The following is an 18,345-nucleotide window of genomic DNA, read 5'->3' as shown; positions in this document are numbered from 1 at the left end:
TGGATCATTGGAAGTCATGGTGAATTTGTCATCGATATTTGTCTTCCTTGAATATTGGCTCCTTCGAAGTGAGATGTGATTTAAGTATTCTTAGGTCTTGCAATGGGCATTTACTGACAGAAGAAGGTGTTGTATACAGATGCGTAAAAATAATGACGGGGTTGATATTGTGATTCTGATTTCTTTATCACATGTGCATCGAAAAGCGTAGACTATTTTTTAAATCAAGATTTTCAGAAGACCTTTGACAGGGTGCTATATATGAGTCTCCTTAACAAATGAAGAGCCCATGGTATTACAGGAAAGGTCCTAGCATGTATAAGAATATTGGCTGTTTGGCAGGAGGCAAAGACTGGGAATAAAGGGAGCCTTTTTCTGATTGGGGTCTGTGATGGGTCAGCTTCTTTTTATGTTGTGTGTCAGTGATTTGGAATATGGAATTGCTGGCTTTGCGGCCAAGTGAGGAGAATGGGCAAAGAAGTGGCAGATGGAATACAGGTTTGGGAAGTGAATGATCTTGCACTTTAATAGAAGAAATAAAAGCACAGACTATTTTCTAAATGGAGAGAAAATTTAAAAATTGGAGGTGCAAAGGGACTTGAAAGTCATGCAGGATTCCTCGAAGTTCATTTGTGGGTTGAGTCAGTGGTGAGGAAGGCAAGTGCAATGTTAGCATTCATTTCAAGAGGACATAAAAGCAAGGATGTAATGCTGAAGCTTTATAACGCACCAGTGAGGCCACACACGGAGTATTTTGAGCAGTTTGGGGCCCCTTATTTGAAGAAGGATATGCTGATGTTTGAAAGGGTTCAAAAGAGGTTCACGAAAATGATTCTGGGATTGAAAGGCTTATCATATGCGGAGCATTTGATGGCTCTGGGCCTCTATTCACTGAAATTCAGAAGAATGAAGGGGGATCTAATTGAAACTATGTCATGTTGAAAGACCTCGATAAACTGTAGGTGGAGAGGATGCTTTTTAGATTAGATTATGACAACACTCAGTCCTCGTTTATTGTCATTTAGAAATGCATGCATTAAACAATAATACGTCTGCAGAATGGTATCACAAGAAAACACAGGACAAACCAAGACTAAAACTGAGAAAACCACATAATTATAACATATAGTTACAACAGTGCAAAGCAATACCATAATTTGATAAAGAGCAGACCATGGGCACGGTAAAAAAAGGCTCAAAGTCTGGATAGACTCATCATCTCACACAGGCGGCAGAAGGGAGGAACTCTCCCTGCCATGAACGTCCAAGTGCCGCCAACTTGCCGATGCAGCACCATTGGAAGCACCCGACCGCAGCGGACTCTGAGTCCGTCGGAATACATCGAGCCTCCGACCAGCCCCTCTGACACAGTCAGACGAATGGACAAGGGAGTCGCGTAGGGAGCGATCCCTGCGGAAAGCGGGGGGGGGGAGGGAAAGATGTGCTTAGTGGTGGGATAACATTGGAGGTGGCGGAAGTTATGGAGAATAATATGTTGGACCCGGAGGCTGGTGGAGTGGTAGGTGAGGACCAGGGGAACCCTATTCCTAGTGGGGTAGTGGGAGGATGGAGTGAGAGCAGATGTGCGTGAAATGGGGGAGAGTCCCTACGCGACTCCCTTGTCCATTCGTCACCCCATCCCTCCCCACTGATCTCCCTCCTGCCACTTATCCTTGCAAGCGGAAAAAGTGCTACACATGCCCTTACGCTTCCTCCCTTACCACCATTCAGGGCCCCAGACAGTCCTTCCAGGTGAGGCAACACTTCGCCTGTGAGTCGGCTGGGGTGATATGCTGCGTCCGGTGCTCCTGATGTGGCCTTCTATATATTGGCGACACCCGACGCAGACTGGGGGATTGTTTTGCTGAACACCTACGCTCTGTCCGCCAGAGAAAGCTGGATCTCCCAGTGGCCACACATTTTAATTCCACATCCCATTCCCATTCTCAGTTGCTGGTGAATGCAGCAGGCCAGGCAGCATCTCTAGGAAGGGGTACAGTCGATGTTTCAGGCCGAGACGCTTCATCAGGACTAACTGAAGGAAGAGTTAGTAAGAGATTTGAAAGTGGGAGGGGGAGGGGGAGATCCAAAATGATAGGAGAAGACAGGAGGGGGAGGGATTGTGCCAAGAGCTGTACAGGTGATTGGCAAAGGGGATATGAGAAGATCATGGGACAGGAGGTAAAGATGAGGCCACACTCAGGTTGGAGGAGCAACATTTTATATTCCGTCTGGGTAGCCTCCAACCTGATGGCATGAACATCGACTTCTCTAACTTCCGCTAATGCCCCACCTCCCCCTCGTACCCCATCCGTTATTTATTTATATACACACATTCTTTCTCTCACTCTCCTTTTTCTCCCTCTGTCCCTATGACTATACCCCTTGCCCATCCTCTGGTTTCCCCCCCACCCCTTATCTTTCTCCCCGGACCTCCTGTCCCATGATCCTCTCATATCCCCTTTGCCAATCACCTGTCCAGCTCTTGGCTCCATCCCTCCCTTTCCTGTCTTCTCCTATCATTTTCGATCTCCCCCTCTCCCTCCCACTTTCAAATCTCTTACTAACTCTTCCTTCAGTTAGTCCTGACGAAAGGTCTCGGCCTGAAACATCGACTGTACCCCTTCCTAGAGATGCTGCCTGGCCTGCTGCGTTCACCAGAAACTTTGATGTGTGTTTCTTGAATTTCCAGCATCTGCAGAATTCCTCGTGTCTGCAGTTATTTGTATCTCCAGATTTAGTTTTTGTTTCTTGTGTATCCTGGAAATTAATTTAAATATTTTTTGGTTTGTTCTCACGTTCAGGTGTACTAAAGAGATAACAGGAAAGATTCTCTCATGCAGAGGAACTTCCTGTTTTCCCTGTGGTATCATCGGTCCCCCAATTGGTGATTGTAAGTTTTTCCCAGATAAAAGTCAGACAACAACAGCTTCGATAATGTATCTCCAAGGATTAAAAGATGTAAGTTGAACTGGCAATTTCTTTCTGAAAACAATTTCTGGAACAGCAGATGAACATTTATAAATTGATTAAAAGACAAAATCCCTACTTATTTTAGGTACCCTATCAAGTAACCATGGTGCATGTGTTATGAAGGCCAGAAGTCAGATTTTCATTCCACTAGAATAGAATACAATAGTATGATTTACCCCACTTAGAAATTACATTTCCCCAAACTTAGTTCTACACTATCACAATATTAAAAGTTAATTGATTCATTTTTCTCTCATAAAATTGGACTTCGTTGAGCTATAGCTGGTGTAAGTAAAGGCAAATTATTAAGAATGATAAAGATTTATTTTGAAACGTACAGAGGAAATGTGTCATTTGCATCAAATCAAATCAGTGTGGATTGTGCTGGGGGCAGCGCACAATTGTTACCGCACTTACGATACCAATATAGCAGGCCTACAACTTACTAGCCCTGACAGTAGGTCTTGAATTGTGGGAGGAATCCAGAGTAGCCAGAGGTAACCCATGGAGTCATGGGGAGAACATACAAACTCCTTATAGACCATGGTGGGAATTGGACCCAATCTTACACTTGACACTATACAGTGATTAAGCTAACCTCTATGATACCATGCTTACCCCTAATAATGCTACATATTGTTGCCCATTCTGTCCTCTGGAATGTAGTCATTGGTTCAAGTCCTCAGATTACACCATGGAAGCAAAGTTTGCAGAGGGAATGCAGAACTAGCAAGGATCACATAGGCAGATAATCAAATAAGCCTCGATCATCAAGCAGCTTTCTGGCTCAGGGGTAAATTTCCACCAGTTGAACTGAAACCCAGTAAACAAACCTGCAAATGCTGACAGACACTGACATTTCTTACATCCTTATTTTCAGGTGGTTGAATTCTGTGACAATGGCAGCCACAATCCTGAAGCACCAACTATGCAGAACAAAATGTGCAATTACAGGAGCACTTGGGACGTGATCAGTCAATCAGAGGACTTCAAGAATAACCCTCCAGCTCATAACACTCCATCCCTTGTGCCGACATTTACTCTACTGCATGCTAAGGATCGAGTGCTATGCTTAGTTCTTGATGACTCTGGAAGCATGGGTGCGGTATGAAATAACAGTGTTGGTTTATACTGAGGAATAATCCCTTCATTTGAGGTGTCTATGTGTAATATCATGTAGTTAGGGACTTCATCCTAGCATTTTGGTTGTCCATCCAAGCAGGATCTGGTAAAGTATTTCAAGGATCAATCTGAAATGGGTTGAAAATGGCAGATGGGATTTAAGACATAAGAGGTTCTGCACATGCTGGAATTTAAAGTGTGAAATGTTGCACTTTGGGAGGACAAATAAAGGTAGGAGTTACAAGGTGAGTGGTAGGGCACTGAGGAGTGCGTAGAATAGAGGGTCCTGGGAATACACATCCATAATATCTTGAAAGTAGCATCACATGTAGATAAAGAGAGATTATGACACATTGGCCTCCACACATCAAAGTATCGAGTACAGGAGTTGGGATGTTATGTTGAAGTTGTATTAAACATTGATGAGGCTTAATATGGATTGTTGTGAGCAGTTTTGGTCAACTACCTATAGAAAGGATGTCAATAACATTTAAAGAGTGTGGAGAAAATTTACAAGGATGTTGCCGGGACTTGAGGACCTGAGTTATAGGGAAAGGTTGAATAGGTGAGGAAGTTATTCTCTAGAGCATAGTAGAATGAGGGGAGATTTGAAAGAGTTATACAATATCAAGTAGATATAGGGTAAATGCAAGCACGCTTTTTCCACTGAGGTTGCGTGAGACTAGAAACAGAGGTCATGGGTTAAAGGTGGAAAGTGAAATGTTCAAGGGGAATATCCTGCATTTCCTCAATACCAGTCCAGAGATGAAGTCCCCTACTTTAAGTACACTGAGATCCATAATGGAATTGATGGAACCTTATTGAAATTATATTGAAAAATTCATTTGATTTTTCTCTGAGATACATAGCATTAAAGCACGGAGTTGAACTTCTGATCTGGTTTATCTTCTTTATGAAAATAGTCAAACCGAATTCCCAGGCTCAGACAGGCAGCTTCGATATTCCTGATGCAGATCATTGAACCTGGATCCCAGGTTGGCATCGTTACTTTTGACCACACTGCAATTATTAAAAAGCATCTGACGCCAATTGACAATGACGATGTGAGAAAGGAGCTTATAAACTTTCTGCCTACATCAGCAGGTGGTGGAACAGATATCTGTAATGGGATTCGGTATGGTTTTCAGGTAAGTACGATGCAATTTCAGGAATGATTTTTTATGATTGTTATTTATTTCCCCCTGTTGATGAGAACTGATTGTTGTTCAGGTACTTCGTAGAGACGATGGTGCCACAAATGGTGATGAACTGGTTGTGCTGACTGATGGGGAGGACTCTACTATAAGCAGTTGCTTTGGAGATGTGGAACAAAGTGGAGCTATTATCCACACCATTGCATTAGGTCCAAGTGCGGCTGTGGAACTGGAGCAACTATCCATTATGACAGGCAAGGAATACACAGTTAAATGGATTGATGATGACATCTGGGCTTGTGGATCGGACAGTGATTGGGCAAGTTGATATCAGGTCAATGTTTTAAGTGATTTTGGAACTGAGCCTGAGGACCATTTAGGCCCACATATGTTTCTGGTGTGTAAGATGATTCAATCAACATGTCTGATAACATAGAACAGCACAGCACAATACTGGCACTTCTGTCCATGATGTTTCACTGATGTTTTAACGTACACTAAGATCAATCTAACTAACCATTCCCTTCTACACAGCCCTGCATTTTTTCTATCAGCCATGCACCTATCTAAGAGTTTCGTAAATGCCCCGAATGTTTCTGCCTCTGCCACAAACTCTGGAGGGGTGTTTCCTGCACACATCACTCTCTGTATAAAGAACTTGCCTCTAATGTTCCCCTATACTTTCCTCTAATTACATGTGTGTACATAAGGTTGAGCCACAAGAGACTGCTGGTTCTGGAATCTGGAGCAACACACAAGATGCTGGAGCCTCTCAGCAAGTCAAGTAGCATCTTTGGAGGGAAATGGACAGTCAACATTTTGGGATGAGACTCTTCATCTCGACTGAGGGAGCAGAGGGGGAGATAGCACTTAAAAACATGATTGGAAGCGTAGAGCAAGAGCTGGCAAGTGATGTTCCACTATTAATTCTCCTCCCTATTCTCACACTGATATGTGACTCCTCCCCTTCTCCAGTAATAAGGTAAGGCTAAACACAACATGGAGGGAAAGCATCTCATATTCCACCTGAACCATCTCCAATACAATGGAATGAACATTGAATTCACTAACTTCCAGGAAGTTCCCCCTCGTTCCCTTTTCTTCCTCCTCCTGAACTATTTATTGTCAAATTACATGCACGTCACCATATACTACCCTGAGATTAATTTTCTTGTGGGCATTCAGAGTAAATACAAAGGAGCAAAATAGAGTCAATGAAAAACCTCACAGAACAGAGGTGGACAACCAACCAATGTGCAAAAGCCAGAAAATTGTGTAAATATGAAAAAGGAGAAAAATTAAACAAAATAATAACAAAAAAAAAGCAATAAATATCAAGACCATGAGTTGTACAGTCCTTTAAAGTGAGTGTACAAGTTGTGGAATCAGTTCAGTGTTGGGGGTGAGTGAAGTTAGCCACACTGGTTCAGGAGCCTGATGGTTGAGGGCTAATATCTGTTCCTGAACCTGGTGGCTCTTGTGTTTCCTTTCCGCTGGTAGCAGAGACAAGAGAGCATGGCCTGGATGCTATGCATGAAGGTCCTTGATGATGGATACTGCTTTCCTGCGTCAGCACTCCTTGTAGATGTGCTCAATGGTTGGGCGGGTTTTACACATGATGGACTGGGCCGTATCCACTACTCTTGTAGTCTTTTCCATTCCAGGCCATAATGCAACCAGGTCGTACACTTTCCACCATGCATCTATAAAAGTTTGTCACAGTTTCAGATGACATGGCAACTTCAAAGCAAGTACACCCACTCACTCCTCCCACTGGTTCCCCTCCCATTTGCCTTCCACAGCTCCCTGGATTCTGTGCTCCATCTTTCTCTCCTATTAGATTCTATCACCTGTGTCACCTACATCTATCACCTCCTGGCTCATGTCACTACTTCCACTCTGCTCTCCTCTGTCTGCCTATCAGCTCTCTACACTAGGATCCACCTATCGCTAGTCAGCTCTTGTTACACCCTTTGCATTCACCTCTTCATACTGGATATTTCCTCTATCTTTCAGTCCCAATAAAGGGTCTGTACGTGAAATGCCAACTGTTCACTTCCCTCCATAAATGTTGTCTGACCCACTGAGTTCCTCCGGTATCTTTTGGTTACTTTCTGTATATTTAAGGTAGTCAGGGAAAGAACTGTTGATAAGAAATGAACATAGAACATTACAGTACAGTACTGGTCCTTTGGCCCATGATGTTTTGCCAAACTGTTAACTTACTGTGAGAACAATCAAACCCTTCCTTCCTCCATAGCCCTCCATTTTACTATTATTCGTGTGCCTATCAAAGATTTTCTTAAGTGCCTCTGATGTATCTACCTCCACCACCACCCTGGGCAGGGTGTTCCAAACACCCACCACTCTTGGTGTAAAGAACTTACTTCTGACATCCCCCTTATATGAATGATTTTATCTGACATGTTGTCATGAGCTGGATACACTGCCTGGAAGCAGATTTTGAGATTATATGATCAATGCACTTCACAAAATCCAAGTACAACCTGGTCCATTTTAGTGCAGAGACAGGGATTCATCCCGTTACAGATGAATTTCTGCCCCCTGTCACAAACCCAGCTACAGCTGGACAGCACAGTAACGTGGTAGTTAGTGCAACACACATCAAAGTTGCTGGTGAACGCAGCAGGCCAGGCAGCATCTCTAGGAAGAGGTACAGTCAACGTTTCAGGCCGAGACCCTTCATCAGGACTAACTTCAACGAAGGGTCTCGGCCTGAAACATCAACTGTACCTCTTCCTAGAGATGCTGCCTGGCCTGCTGCGTTCACCAGCAACTTTGATGTGTGTTGCTTGAATTTCCAGCATCTGCAGAATTCCTGTTGTTTGTAGTAGTTAGTGCAATGCTTTAACAGTGCTATCAACTCAGGTTCAATTCCAGCCGCCGTCTGTAAGGAGATTGTACATTCTCCCTACGACCATGTGGGTTTCCTCTGAGTGCTCCAGTTTCCTCCTATATTCCAAAGAAGTACCGATTATTAGATTAATTGGTCACTTGGCTGCAATTGGGTAGCAGGGGCTCTTTGGACCAGAATGGCTTGTTCCTATGTTTTTCCTGAAATAAAGCCACATTTGCATTTATTTTGTTGACTCATTCGTTTTATATTGAACAGTATAACTTAAATTTTGAGGAAAGATTTTCCCTTTTTAGTGATTACTGATCTCTATATTAATTCTACAATTTCTTATTCTTCAATTATCAGGTGGTTTGAGCTTTTCGGTCACAGATAATGTAGATGAAAATGGTTTAATTGATGCTTTCACTGGATTAGTATCCGGAAATGGCAACATTAGCCAACAGTCAATCCAGGTTTGTTTCTTAGAACAACTTTTCAATACTTTACTGGTTGAAAGTGAAATACCTCATCAGTTTAATATTTTTTCCTGTTTGGTTTACAGGTTGAAAGTTCTGCAAAGAGAATTAACAGGAATAGTTGGTTCAATGGCACGGTTTACATTGATAAAACCATTGGGAATGATACTTCCTTTGTAATCACATGGCAGAATACTGCACCATCTGTCTTTGTACAAGACCCTCTTGGAAACATTTACAAAGATGTAAACTTCGAGATGGACTCTTCTTTACATACAGGCAGGCTTGCCATTCCTGGCACAGCAGAGGTATGGCTCTTATTGGATTTTGTGTTTATCTTTTTCTTTTTTTTCTTTTGGTCTCCTTTGTTTCAAATTAAAATGGCTTAACTTTTCTATCAGATTGGAGAATGGACATATGCGATGCAGAATAAGGCTTCCAGAGATGAGGATGTAACCATCACAGTGACATCCCGTGCAGCAGATGAGAAAGTTCCCCCTGTCACTGTCAACGGACACATCAATCAAGATATATCAACATGGCCACAACCTCTGGTCATTTTTGCAGAAGTCAGTCATGGTTTCTTACCCGTCCTTCACGCAAATGTGATAGCCACGGTGGAACGGGCAGACAGCAGTCCTGTCAGCATCGATCTTCTGGATGATGGCGCAGGTAAGCGCATATGAAAGAAAGAGAAGGATGCAATTACAAAGTATTATTCACGTTCCATTCATAAAGTGACATGATTCAACAGGTCCTGAAGTACAATTGAACTATAGACAATGTTCATGAGAAATCAAGGAAGTGATTTGCATATGGTCTCCTCCCACAAATATCTTCTGCATGTTTTAGACCTTTGGAATTAAGAATGGCTTCCACACTAGTTTTATGGATTCATAGGTGACTGATGTAGGAGTTGATGTAGAAACTGACCAGTCTCACGTAGGGCAGCACGGTATCAAGGTGGTTGGCACAATTACTTTACCACGTCAGTGTTCACTGATCATGGTTTGATTCCACTGATTTCTGTACGGAGTTTATACGTTTTCACTGTGACCGCTCAGCTTTCCTTCGGGTGCTCTGGTTTCCTCCCACATTCCAAAGATGTACGCTTAGGGTTAGTGAGTTGTTGGCCTGCTATGTTGGCAATGGAAACTATGTTGTCCAGGGTGTGAGGATGTATGGTTCAGGTAGCTGTGAGCTCCTCTCTCCAATTCCAATCTCACTCCTTCCGAATGCTCGGCTCTCCACTCCCTCTGCACCAATCCCAAACGTACCATCAAACCTGGAGATATGGGAGGTGCTGTAGTAGTCTGGTGTACTGAGCTCGACCTTGCTGAGGCCCAGCACCAACTCTCAGACACCTGCTCTTATTTACCACCTGAACAGGACCCCACTAAAGAGCACTAGGCTATTGTCTCCTACACCATCACCAAGCTTATTAACTCTGGGGGTCTTCCATCCACTGCCACCAAACTCATAGTTCCTGCACCCCGCACCTCCCATTTCTTCTTTCTATGCAAGATCCACAAATCTACTTGTCCAGGAAGACCCATTCTTTTAGCCCACTGAACTCATACCTGCATACCTTGACTGTTTTATCCCCCTGGTTCAGTCCCTTTCTACCTACATACGTGACATTTCACACACTCTGGATCCTTTCAATGGTTTCAGGTTCCCTAGCCCAGCATCATTTTATTTTTATTATGGATGTTCAGTCCCTATACACCTCCATCCCCCCACCAGGAAAGCCTCAAATCTCTCCATTTCTTTCTGGACACCAGACGCAACCAGTTCCCCTCCACCACCACTCTCCTCCACCTAGCAAAACTTGTTCTCACTCTAAATAATTTCTCCTCTAGGTCCTCCCACTTGCTTCAAAAAAAAAGTGTAGCCATGGGCCCCACTACTATGTTCCAAACATACACTGGTGACCGTTCCACACTTCTCCTATGCTACATCAATGAGTGCAATGGTGTTGCTCCTGCCCCCATGTGGAATTCACTGACTTCATCCACTTTGCCTCCATCTTCCACCATGCCCTCGAATTTACCTGGTCCATTTCCGACACCTCCCCCCACCTTTCTCGATCTCTTTGTCTGTATCTCTGGGACAGCTTATTTAGCGATGTCTATTACAAACCCACGGACTCTCATAACTACTTGGGCTATACCTCCTCCCACCCTGTTACTTGTAATAACACCACCCCCCTTCTCTCAATTCCCCCATATCTGCTGCATCTGCTCTCAGGACGAGGCTTTTCATTCTTTTCATTCCAGAATGAAGGAGATGCCCTTCTTCTTCAAAGAAAGGGGCTTCCCTTCCTCCACCATCAACGTTGCCCTCAACTGCACCTCTTCCATTTCACACACATCTGCTCTCACCCCATCCTCCTGCGACCCTACTAGGGATAGGATTCCTCTTGTCCTCACCTACCGCCCCACCAGCCTCTGTGTCCGGCACATAATTCTCTGTAACCTCCGCCATCTCCAGCGGGATCCCACCACAAAGCACATCCCCTGTAGAACAGTCTATGTTTCAAGCCTACACTCCCCACATCTGTTCTCAGTATGAGGCTTTTCATTTAAGAACTAAGGGGATGTTCTCCGTTTTCAAAGAGAGGGGCATCCTTCCTCTTCCTTCAACGCTGCCCTCATCTGCATCTCTTGAATTTTGTGCACATCTGCCCCACCCCATCCAGCCGCCACCTCACCAGAGATAGGGTTCTTCTTGTTCTCACTTATCACCCCACCAGCATCCGTGTCCAGCACATAATTCCCTGTAACTTCCGACATCTCCAATGGGATCTCACCATTAAGTACATCTTTCCCTCTCCCCAACTTGCTTGCTTTCTGCAGGGATCTCTGTCTATGTGACTCCCTTGTCCATTCATCCCTCCCCACTGATCTCCCTCCTGTCTCTTATCCTTGCAAGCAGAACAAGTGCTATGCCTGCCCCTACACCTTTTCCCTCACTACCATTCATGGCCTCAAACAATCCTTCCAGGTAAGGCGACACTTCACCTATGAGTCTGTTGGAGTTATGTACTATGTCCAATGCTCCTGGTGTGGCCTCCTGTATATCGGTGAGACCCAACATAGATTGGGAGACCACTTCACCAAGCACCTGTGCTCTGTCCACCAGTAGAAGAGGGATTTCCCAGTGGCCACTCATTTTAACTCCACTTCCCTTTCACATTTTGATATGTCTGTTGTACCATATAACCTACTATATAATATAGGACTACTTTATGTTGTACTAATACAGCGTATTGAGCATGCGCTATTAAGTGCGTATGGATCTGTATATATGTGTGTTCAGTTCAGTTTTAGTTAGTAAAGAACCCTGCTGACTTAGCTCCAGTCTCCAGCGTTTTATTTATAGCTTTGTTGTGTAAACCGGCCACATACACAATATCTATCCATGGCCTTCTCCACTGTCGTGATGAGGCCACACTTGGGTTGGAGGAAATTTGTAGCTTCCAACCTGATGACATGATCATTGATTTCTCGAACATCCCCCTTCACCATTCCCCATCTCTTTTTCCCTCTCTCACCTTATTTCCTTGCTTACCCATTGCCTCCCTCTGGTGCTCCATGGCCTTTCTTTCTTCCATGGTCTTCTGCCCTCTTCTATCTGACTCCTCCTTCTTCAGCCCTGTATCTCCTTCATCAATAAACTTCCCAGCTCTTTACTTCATCCTTCCCCCTTCAGGTTTTACCTATCACCTTGTGTTTCTCTCTACCCTCCCCCCCACCTTTTAAATCTACCCCTCAACTTTTTTTCTCCAGTCCTGTGAAGGGTCTTAGCATGAAGTGTTGACTGTACTCTTTTCCATAGATACTGCCTGGTCTGTGAGTTCCTCCAGCATTTTGTGTGTGTTTCTTGGGAGTGCTTGTGCAGGATTCTCTAAAGGTGTCAGTACCACCAGTTGAACTTTGTCTTTTTGTGTGTTTTGCATTGCCATGTGCTCTTGTTTGTTTTTATGCCCCTTGTACTCCTGTCCCATTCCTGCTCTACTCCGGTCCCTGTATTACTGAGTACTCCCCCTCTCACCTGTTTCTCATCATTACCTGTTTTGCTGCCACCTGTGTCTCATTGTGCTCCACCTATCATCTGCCTCTCTGTTTTTTGCTCAGTGTATTTCAGTCCTGTGTTTTCACTGGTTTGTGCCAGTGAATTTTCCTGAGCCTTTCCAGCATTTGAATCTGAACTCCATCCATCTGAATATTGACTCTGCCTGTTTCCCGATTCTGGTTTTTGAATTTCTCTGGATGTTTTGATCTCTGCCTGAACTTTCACACTGACTTTGTTTGCACCTTGGGATTTGTTACTCAATTAATATCACCGTGTGCACAGTACTGGGTCTGTGATTGGATCTCTACTCCAGCGTCCTGATAAAAGAGTTAATTTGCAGGTTGAGTCAGTGGCGACTGCAATGTCAGCAATATTTTAAGAGGACTAGAATATAAAAGCAAGGATGTAATGTTGAGGTTTTATAAAGCGCTGCTGAAGCCTCACTTGGAGTATTGAGCAGTTTTGGGCCCCTTATCTAAGAACGGATGTGCTGACATTGAAAGGGGTTTGAAAGAGGTTCATGAAAATGATTCAGGGAATGAAAGGCTTGTCATATGAGGATCATTTAATGGTTCTGGGCCTCTACTCTCTGGAATTCAGAAGCATGAGGGGTGGCCTCATTGAAACCTCCTGAATGTTGAAGGGACTTGGTAGAGTGAATATGGAGATGATGCTGGGGAGTCTAAGCCCGGAGGACACAGCCCCAGAATAGTGAGACATCCTCTTGGAACAGAGATGGGGAGGTATTAATTCAGCCAGTGTGGTGAATCTGTGGAATCCTTCGCCAAACGCGGCTGTGGAGGCCAAGGTTGATAGATTCTTGATTAGTCAGGGCACGAAGAGTTACAGGGAGAAGGAAGGAGATTGGGGCTTAGAGGGAAAATGGATTAGCCATAATGAAATGGCAGAACAGACTGGATGGGCAAAATGGTGTAATTCTGCTCCCATTTTTTATGGTATTTCAAGTTCGTGTCTGAATGCCTTGCTCACAATGTTGTGCCTACCATTTAACTTAAACTAATATTACATACACCCACGAGTGTATGAGAACTCAAGTGTCATCTGTGTACTGCAGAATTACTACTGAGAATTTGTAGGTTAAGAAGTTCCCCATCTCAGTGGATGTTCATTGGAAGTGATATGGCACACTCTAGCAAGAATGACTGGGGGAAAAAGCTATCAAAGAAATAATAGCAACACACATCAAAGTTGCTGGTGAACACAGCAGGCCAGGCAGCATCTCTAGGAAGAGGTACAGTCGACGTTTCGGGCCGAGACCCTTCGTCAGGAATAAATAACGGATGGGGTACGAGGGGGAGGTGGGTCTGCTCTGCCATTTAATCATGGCAGATTCAATTTTCTTCTCAGCCCCTATCTCCTACCTTCTCCTTGTATCCCTTTATTCCCTGACCAATCAAAAATCTAACAACCTCTGCCTTAAATATACAGAAAGACTCCACAACTGCCTGTGGCAAAGAAATCCACAAATTTGAATTGAATTGAATTGACCTTATTTCTTACATCCTTCACATACATGAGAAATAAAAATCTTTACATTATGTTTCCATTTAAATGTGCAATCATAGTAATTTATAATAAATAGAACAGTCAATGTAATATAGAGTACACTCAAGTCAGTGTGAGTTCATCAGTCTGATGGCCTGGTGGAAGAAACTGTCCCAGCGCCTGTTGGTCTTGGCTATTATGCTGCAGTCTTGCTTCCCGGATGGTAGCAGCTGGAATAGATTGTGGCTGTGATGGCTTGGGCCCCCAATGATCCTATGGGCCCTTTTTACACACCTGTCCTTGTAAATGTCCTGACTAATGGAAGTTCACAACTACAGACATACTGGGCTGTCCGCGCCACTCTCTGCAGAGTCCTGTGATTAAGGGAGGTACAGTTCCCATACCAGGCAGTGATGCAACCAGTCAGGATGCTCTCAATTGTACCCCTGTAGAAAGTTCTTAGGATTTGGTGGCCCATACCAAAGTTCCTCAACTGTCTGAGGTGAGAGAGGCGCTGTTGTGCCTTTCTCCCCACACAGCTGGTGTGCACAGACCACGTGAGTCCTTGGTGATGTGGATGCTGAGGAATTTGAAGCTGTTTACCCTCTCAACCCCAGATCCATTGATGTCAATAGGGGTTAGCCTGTCTCCATTCCTCCTGGAATCCACAACCAGCTCCTTTGTTTGTGAGACATTGAGTAAGCGGTTGTTTTCTTGACACCACTGTGTCAGGATGATGACTTCTTCTCTGTAGGCCACCTAATTAGTATTTGAGATAAGGCCAATCAATGTAGTGTCGTCAGCAAATTTAATTAGTGGATTGGAGCTGCGGTTGCGATACAGTCATGGGTATATGGGGAGTAAAGGAGGGGACTCAGTATGCAGCCCTAAGGGGCTCCTGTGTTGAGAGTCAGAGGGTTGGAGGTGAGGGAGCCCACTCTTACAACCTGCAGGTGATCTGACAGGAAGTCCAGGATCCAGCTGCACAAGGCAGGGTCAAGGCCGAGGTCTCTGAGCTTCTTGTCGAGCCTGGATGGAATTATGGTGTTGAATGCTGAACTGTAGTCCAAGAACAGCATTCTCACATAAGCATCCTTCTTCTCTAGATGTGTAAGGATGGTATGTAAAGCAGTGGCTATTGCATCTGTCGATCGGTTGTGTCGGTAGGCAAAATGTAGTGGGTCCAGTGTGGGTGGCAGCATTCTGCAGATGTAAACCTTGTCCAGCTTCTCAAAGTATTTGCTTATTTTTGAGATGAGTGCGACAGGACGCCAGTCGTTCAGGCATGTTACCTTGGTCTTTTTTGGTACAGGGACGATGGTGGATGTTTTGAAGCAGGAGGGCACTCTACACTGGGAGAGGGAGAGATTAAGAATGTCTGTAAACACACCTGCCAGTTATGCTGTGCACATCCTAGGTACTCGGTCTGGGATGCTGTCCAGTCCCGCAGTCTTGTGCTTCCCACTCGTTGGAAACATCTGCATACCTCAGCCTCAGAGATGACCAGGTTGCAGGTTGAAGCGGTGGCTTTCCTCAGAGGCTCAGAGTTAGCGATATCGAACCAAGCGTCAAAGTGATTCAGCTCATCTGGGAGAGAGGCCGTGATGTTGGCAGCACTACAATGTTTGGCTTTGCAGTCTGTGTGCTATTCGTTGTGAATCTTCACTCAAACTTCAGCCTATATTGTTGTTTTGTAATCTTGATAGCTTTGCTGAATCTCGACTCAATCTTCTCCCTATATTGCTGTTTCGCAGTCTTGATAGTTTTGCACAAATCATAGCTGATTTTCTTGAGCTCTAGTTGATCTCCAGAGATGTAAGCTCGATATCGTGCTGTAAGTGCTGCTGGCAAGGATCTATTGATCAAGGTTTTCTGGTTCGGGAAGACCCTGACCGACTCTGGGGGACAACATCGTCAATGCACTTCTGGATGAAGCACGTGACTCCATCAGTGAACTTGGAGACATCCTCATCATGGAAATCATTCCAGTTGACGTCATCGAAGCAGTCCTGCAGCATGGAGGCCGGTTGGTCAGACCAACAGTGGACGGTTGTAACTATGGCCACCTCTTGTTTCAGTTTCTGCCTGTACGATGGGAGAAGCAGGATTGAAGAGTGATCTGATTTTCCAAAAGCTGGACGGAGGAAAGCCTTATAAGCGTTATGAAAGGGAGCGTAACAGTAGTCGAGTGTGTTATCTCCACAAGTGCTCACCTGGATGTGCTGACAAAACTTTGGAAATCTTTGGTCAGCGATGCTCGAGCCTCTGGGTGTGAAATCACTCTCTGGCTAAAGAAATTTTTCCTCATCTCCAGTATAAAAGGACGCTCTTCTATTCTGAGGCTGGGTCCTTTGGTCATAGACTCTCCCACCATCGGAAGCATCCTCTCCACATCCACTCTATAAAGACCTTTCACCATTCGATAGGTTTCAATTAGGTCACCCCTCATTCTTCTGAATTTCTGTGAATACAGCCCCAGAGCCATCAAACGGTCTTCACATGACAAGCTATTCAATCCTGGAATCATTTTCCTGAACCTCCTTTGAACCCTCTGCAGTTTCAGCATATCCTTTCTAAGATAAGTGGCCCAAAACTGCTCACAATACTCCAAGTGAGACTTCACCAGTGCTTTGTAAAGTCTCAACATTGCATTCTTCCTTGCTTTTATATTCTAGTCCCCTTGAAATGAATGCTAACATTGTATTTGCCTTCCTCATCACAGACTCAACCTGCAAATTAACCTTCAGGGAATCCTGCATATGGACTTCCTCAGCTTTTTGTATTTTCTTTCCATTTAGAAAATAGGCAACCCTTTAATTTCTTTTACTAAAGTGCATGATCATACACTTCCTGACACTGTATTCCACCTGCCACTTCTTTGCCCATTCTTCTAATCTGTCTTAAGTCCTTCTGTAGCCTCTCTACTTCCTCAAAACAACCTACCCCCCCATCTTCATATTGTCTGCAAACTTTGCAACAAAGCCATCAGTTCCATCATTCAAATCATTGTCATATTATATGTAAAGAATCAGTCCCAACACAGACCCCTGTGAAACACCAGCAGTCCCAGCCAGAAAAGGGTCTCTTTAATTCCCACTCTTTGCCTCCTGCCAATCAGCTACTTCTTTATCCATGCTGGAATCTTTCCTGTACTATCATGGGCTCGTAGCTTGTTAAGCAGCCTCATGTATGGCACTTTGTCAAAGGCCTTCTGAAAATCTATGTGGACAAAGATTCTCCTTTGTCTACCCTTGTTATTTCTTTGAAAAATTCCAACAGATTTGTCAGGCAATATTTTCCCTTGAGGAATCCATATTGACTACAGCCTATTTTGTCATATGTCTCAAAGTACCTTGAGACTTCATCCTTAATAATTGACTCCAACATCTTCCTAACTGCTGAGGGCAGACTAACTGACCTATAGTGTCATTTCTTCTGCCTCTCTCCCTTCTTGAAGAGTGGAGTGATATTTGAATAAAAGGTTGCTAAATTACAAAGATTTTATAACACAAAGGATTTCAAAAACATACATACTATTCCTTTAAGCTAAAACGACAAAGAAATGAGTTGCAGATGATCAAGACATCCACCACAGAAGTCAAAGGCAGTGGAGTGGATTCTAGTTACCCATTTTTGTCATTCTTCTTGTTTTTCCTGCCTGTGGCCATCAAACTTTACAACTCCTCCCTTGGGGTAGGAGGGATGGAGTGGGGTACGAAGTACTTCCGCTAATGCCCCACTTCCCCCTCGTACCCCATCTGTTATTTATTTATGTACACACAATCTTTTTCTCTCTCTCCTTTTTCTCCCTCTGTCCCCCTCATTATACCCCTTGCCCATCCTCTGAGTTTTCCCCCCTCCCCTTTTTCCTTCTCCCTGGGTCTCCTGTCCCATGATCCTCTCATATCCCCTTTGCCAATCAACTGTCCAGCTCTTGGCTCCATCCCTCCCCCTCCTGTCTTCTCCTATCATTTTGGATCTCCCCCGCCCCCTCCCACTTTCAAATCTCTTACTAATTCTTCCTTCAGTTAGTCCTGACGAAGGGTCTTGGCCCGAAACGTCGACTGTATCTCTTCCTAGAGATGCTGCCTGGCCTGCTGCGTTCACCAGCAACTTTGATGTGTGTTGCTTGAATTTCCAGCATCTGCAGAATTCCTCGTGTTTACGTTTTGAAGTTGTC

At 44.3% G+C, this 18,345-nt stretch overlaps 1 protein-coding gene across 1 annotated transcript in view; it reads left to right on the top strand.

Moving 5' to 3' along the window:
* Positions 1–18,345, top strand: part of LOC134355038 (calcium-activated chloride channel regulator 1-like) — a 48,021-nt gene that overhangs the window by 18,394 nt on the left and 11,282 nt on the right. The window contains exons 5-11 of the mRNA XM_063064713.1: positions 2,805–2,961; positions 3,854–4,078; positions 5,019–5,243; positions 5,326–5,503; positions 8,473–8,579; positions 8,669–8,890; positions 8,984–9,254. Of these exons, the coding sequence (XP_062920783.1) occupies positions 2,805–2,961; positions 3,854–4,078; positions 5,019–5,243; positions 5,326–5,503; positions 8,473–8,579; positions 8,669–8,890; positions 8,984–9,254 (1,385 nt within the window). The remainder of the gene's footprint in view (positions 1–2,804; positions 2,962–3,853; positions 4,079–5,018; positions 5,244–5,325; positions 5,504–8,472; positions 8,580–8,668; positions 8,891–8,983; positions 9,255–18,345) is intronic.

Source organism: Mobula hypostoma, chromosome 12, assembly GCF_963921235.1.
Source record: "Mobula hypostoma chromosome 12, sMobHyp1.1, whole genome shotgun sequence".
NCBI classification, from domain to species: Eukaryota; Metazoa; Chordata; class Chondrichthyes; order Myliobatiformes; family Myliobatidae; genus Mobula; species Mobula hypostoma.
This window is presented reverse-complemented; position numbering and strand designations above follow the sequence as displayed.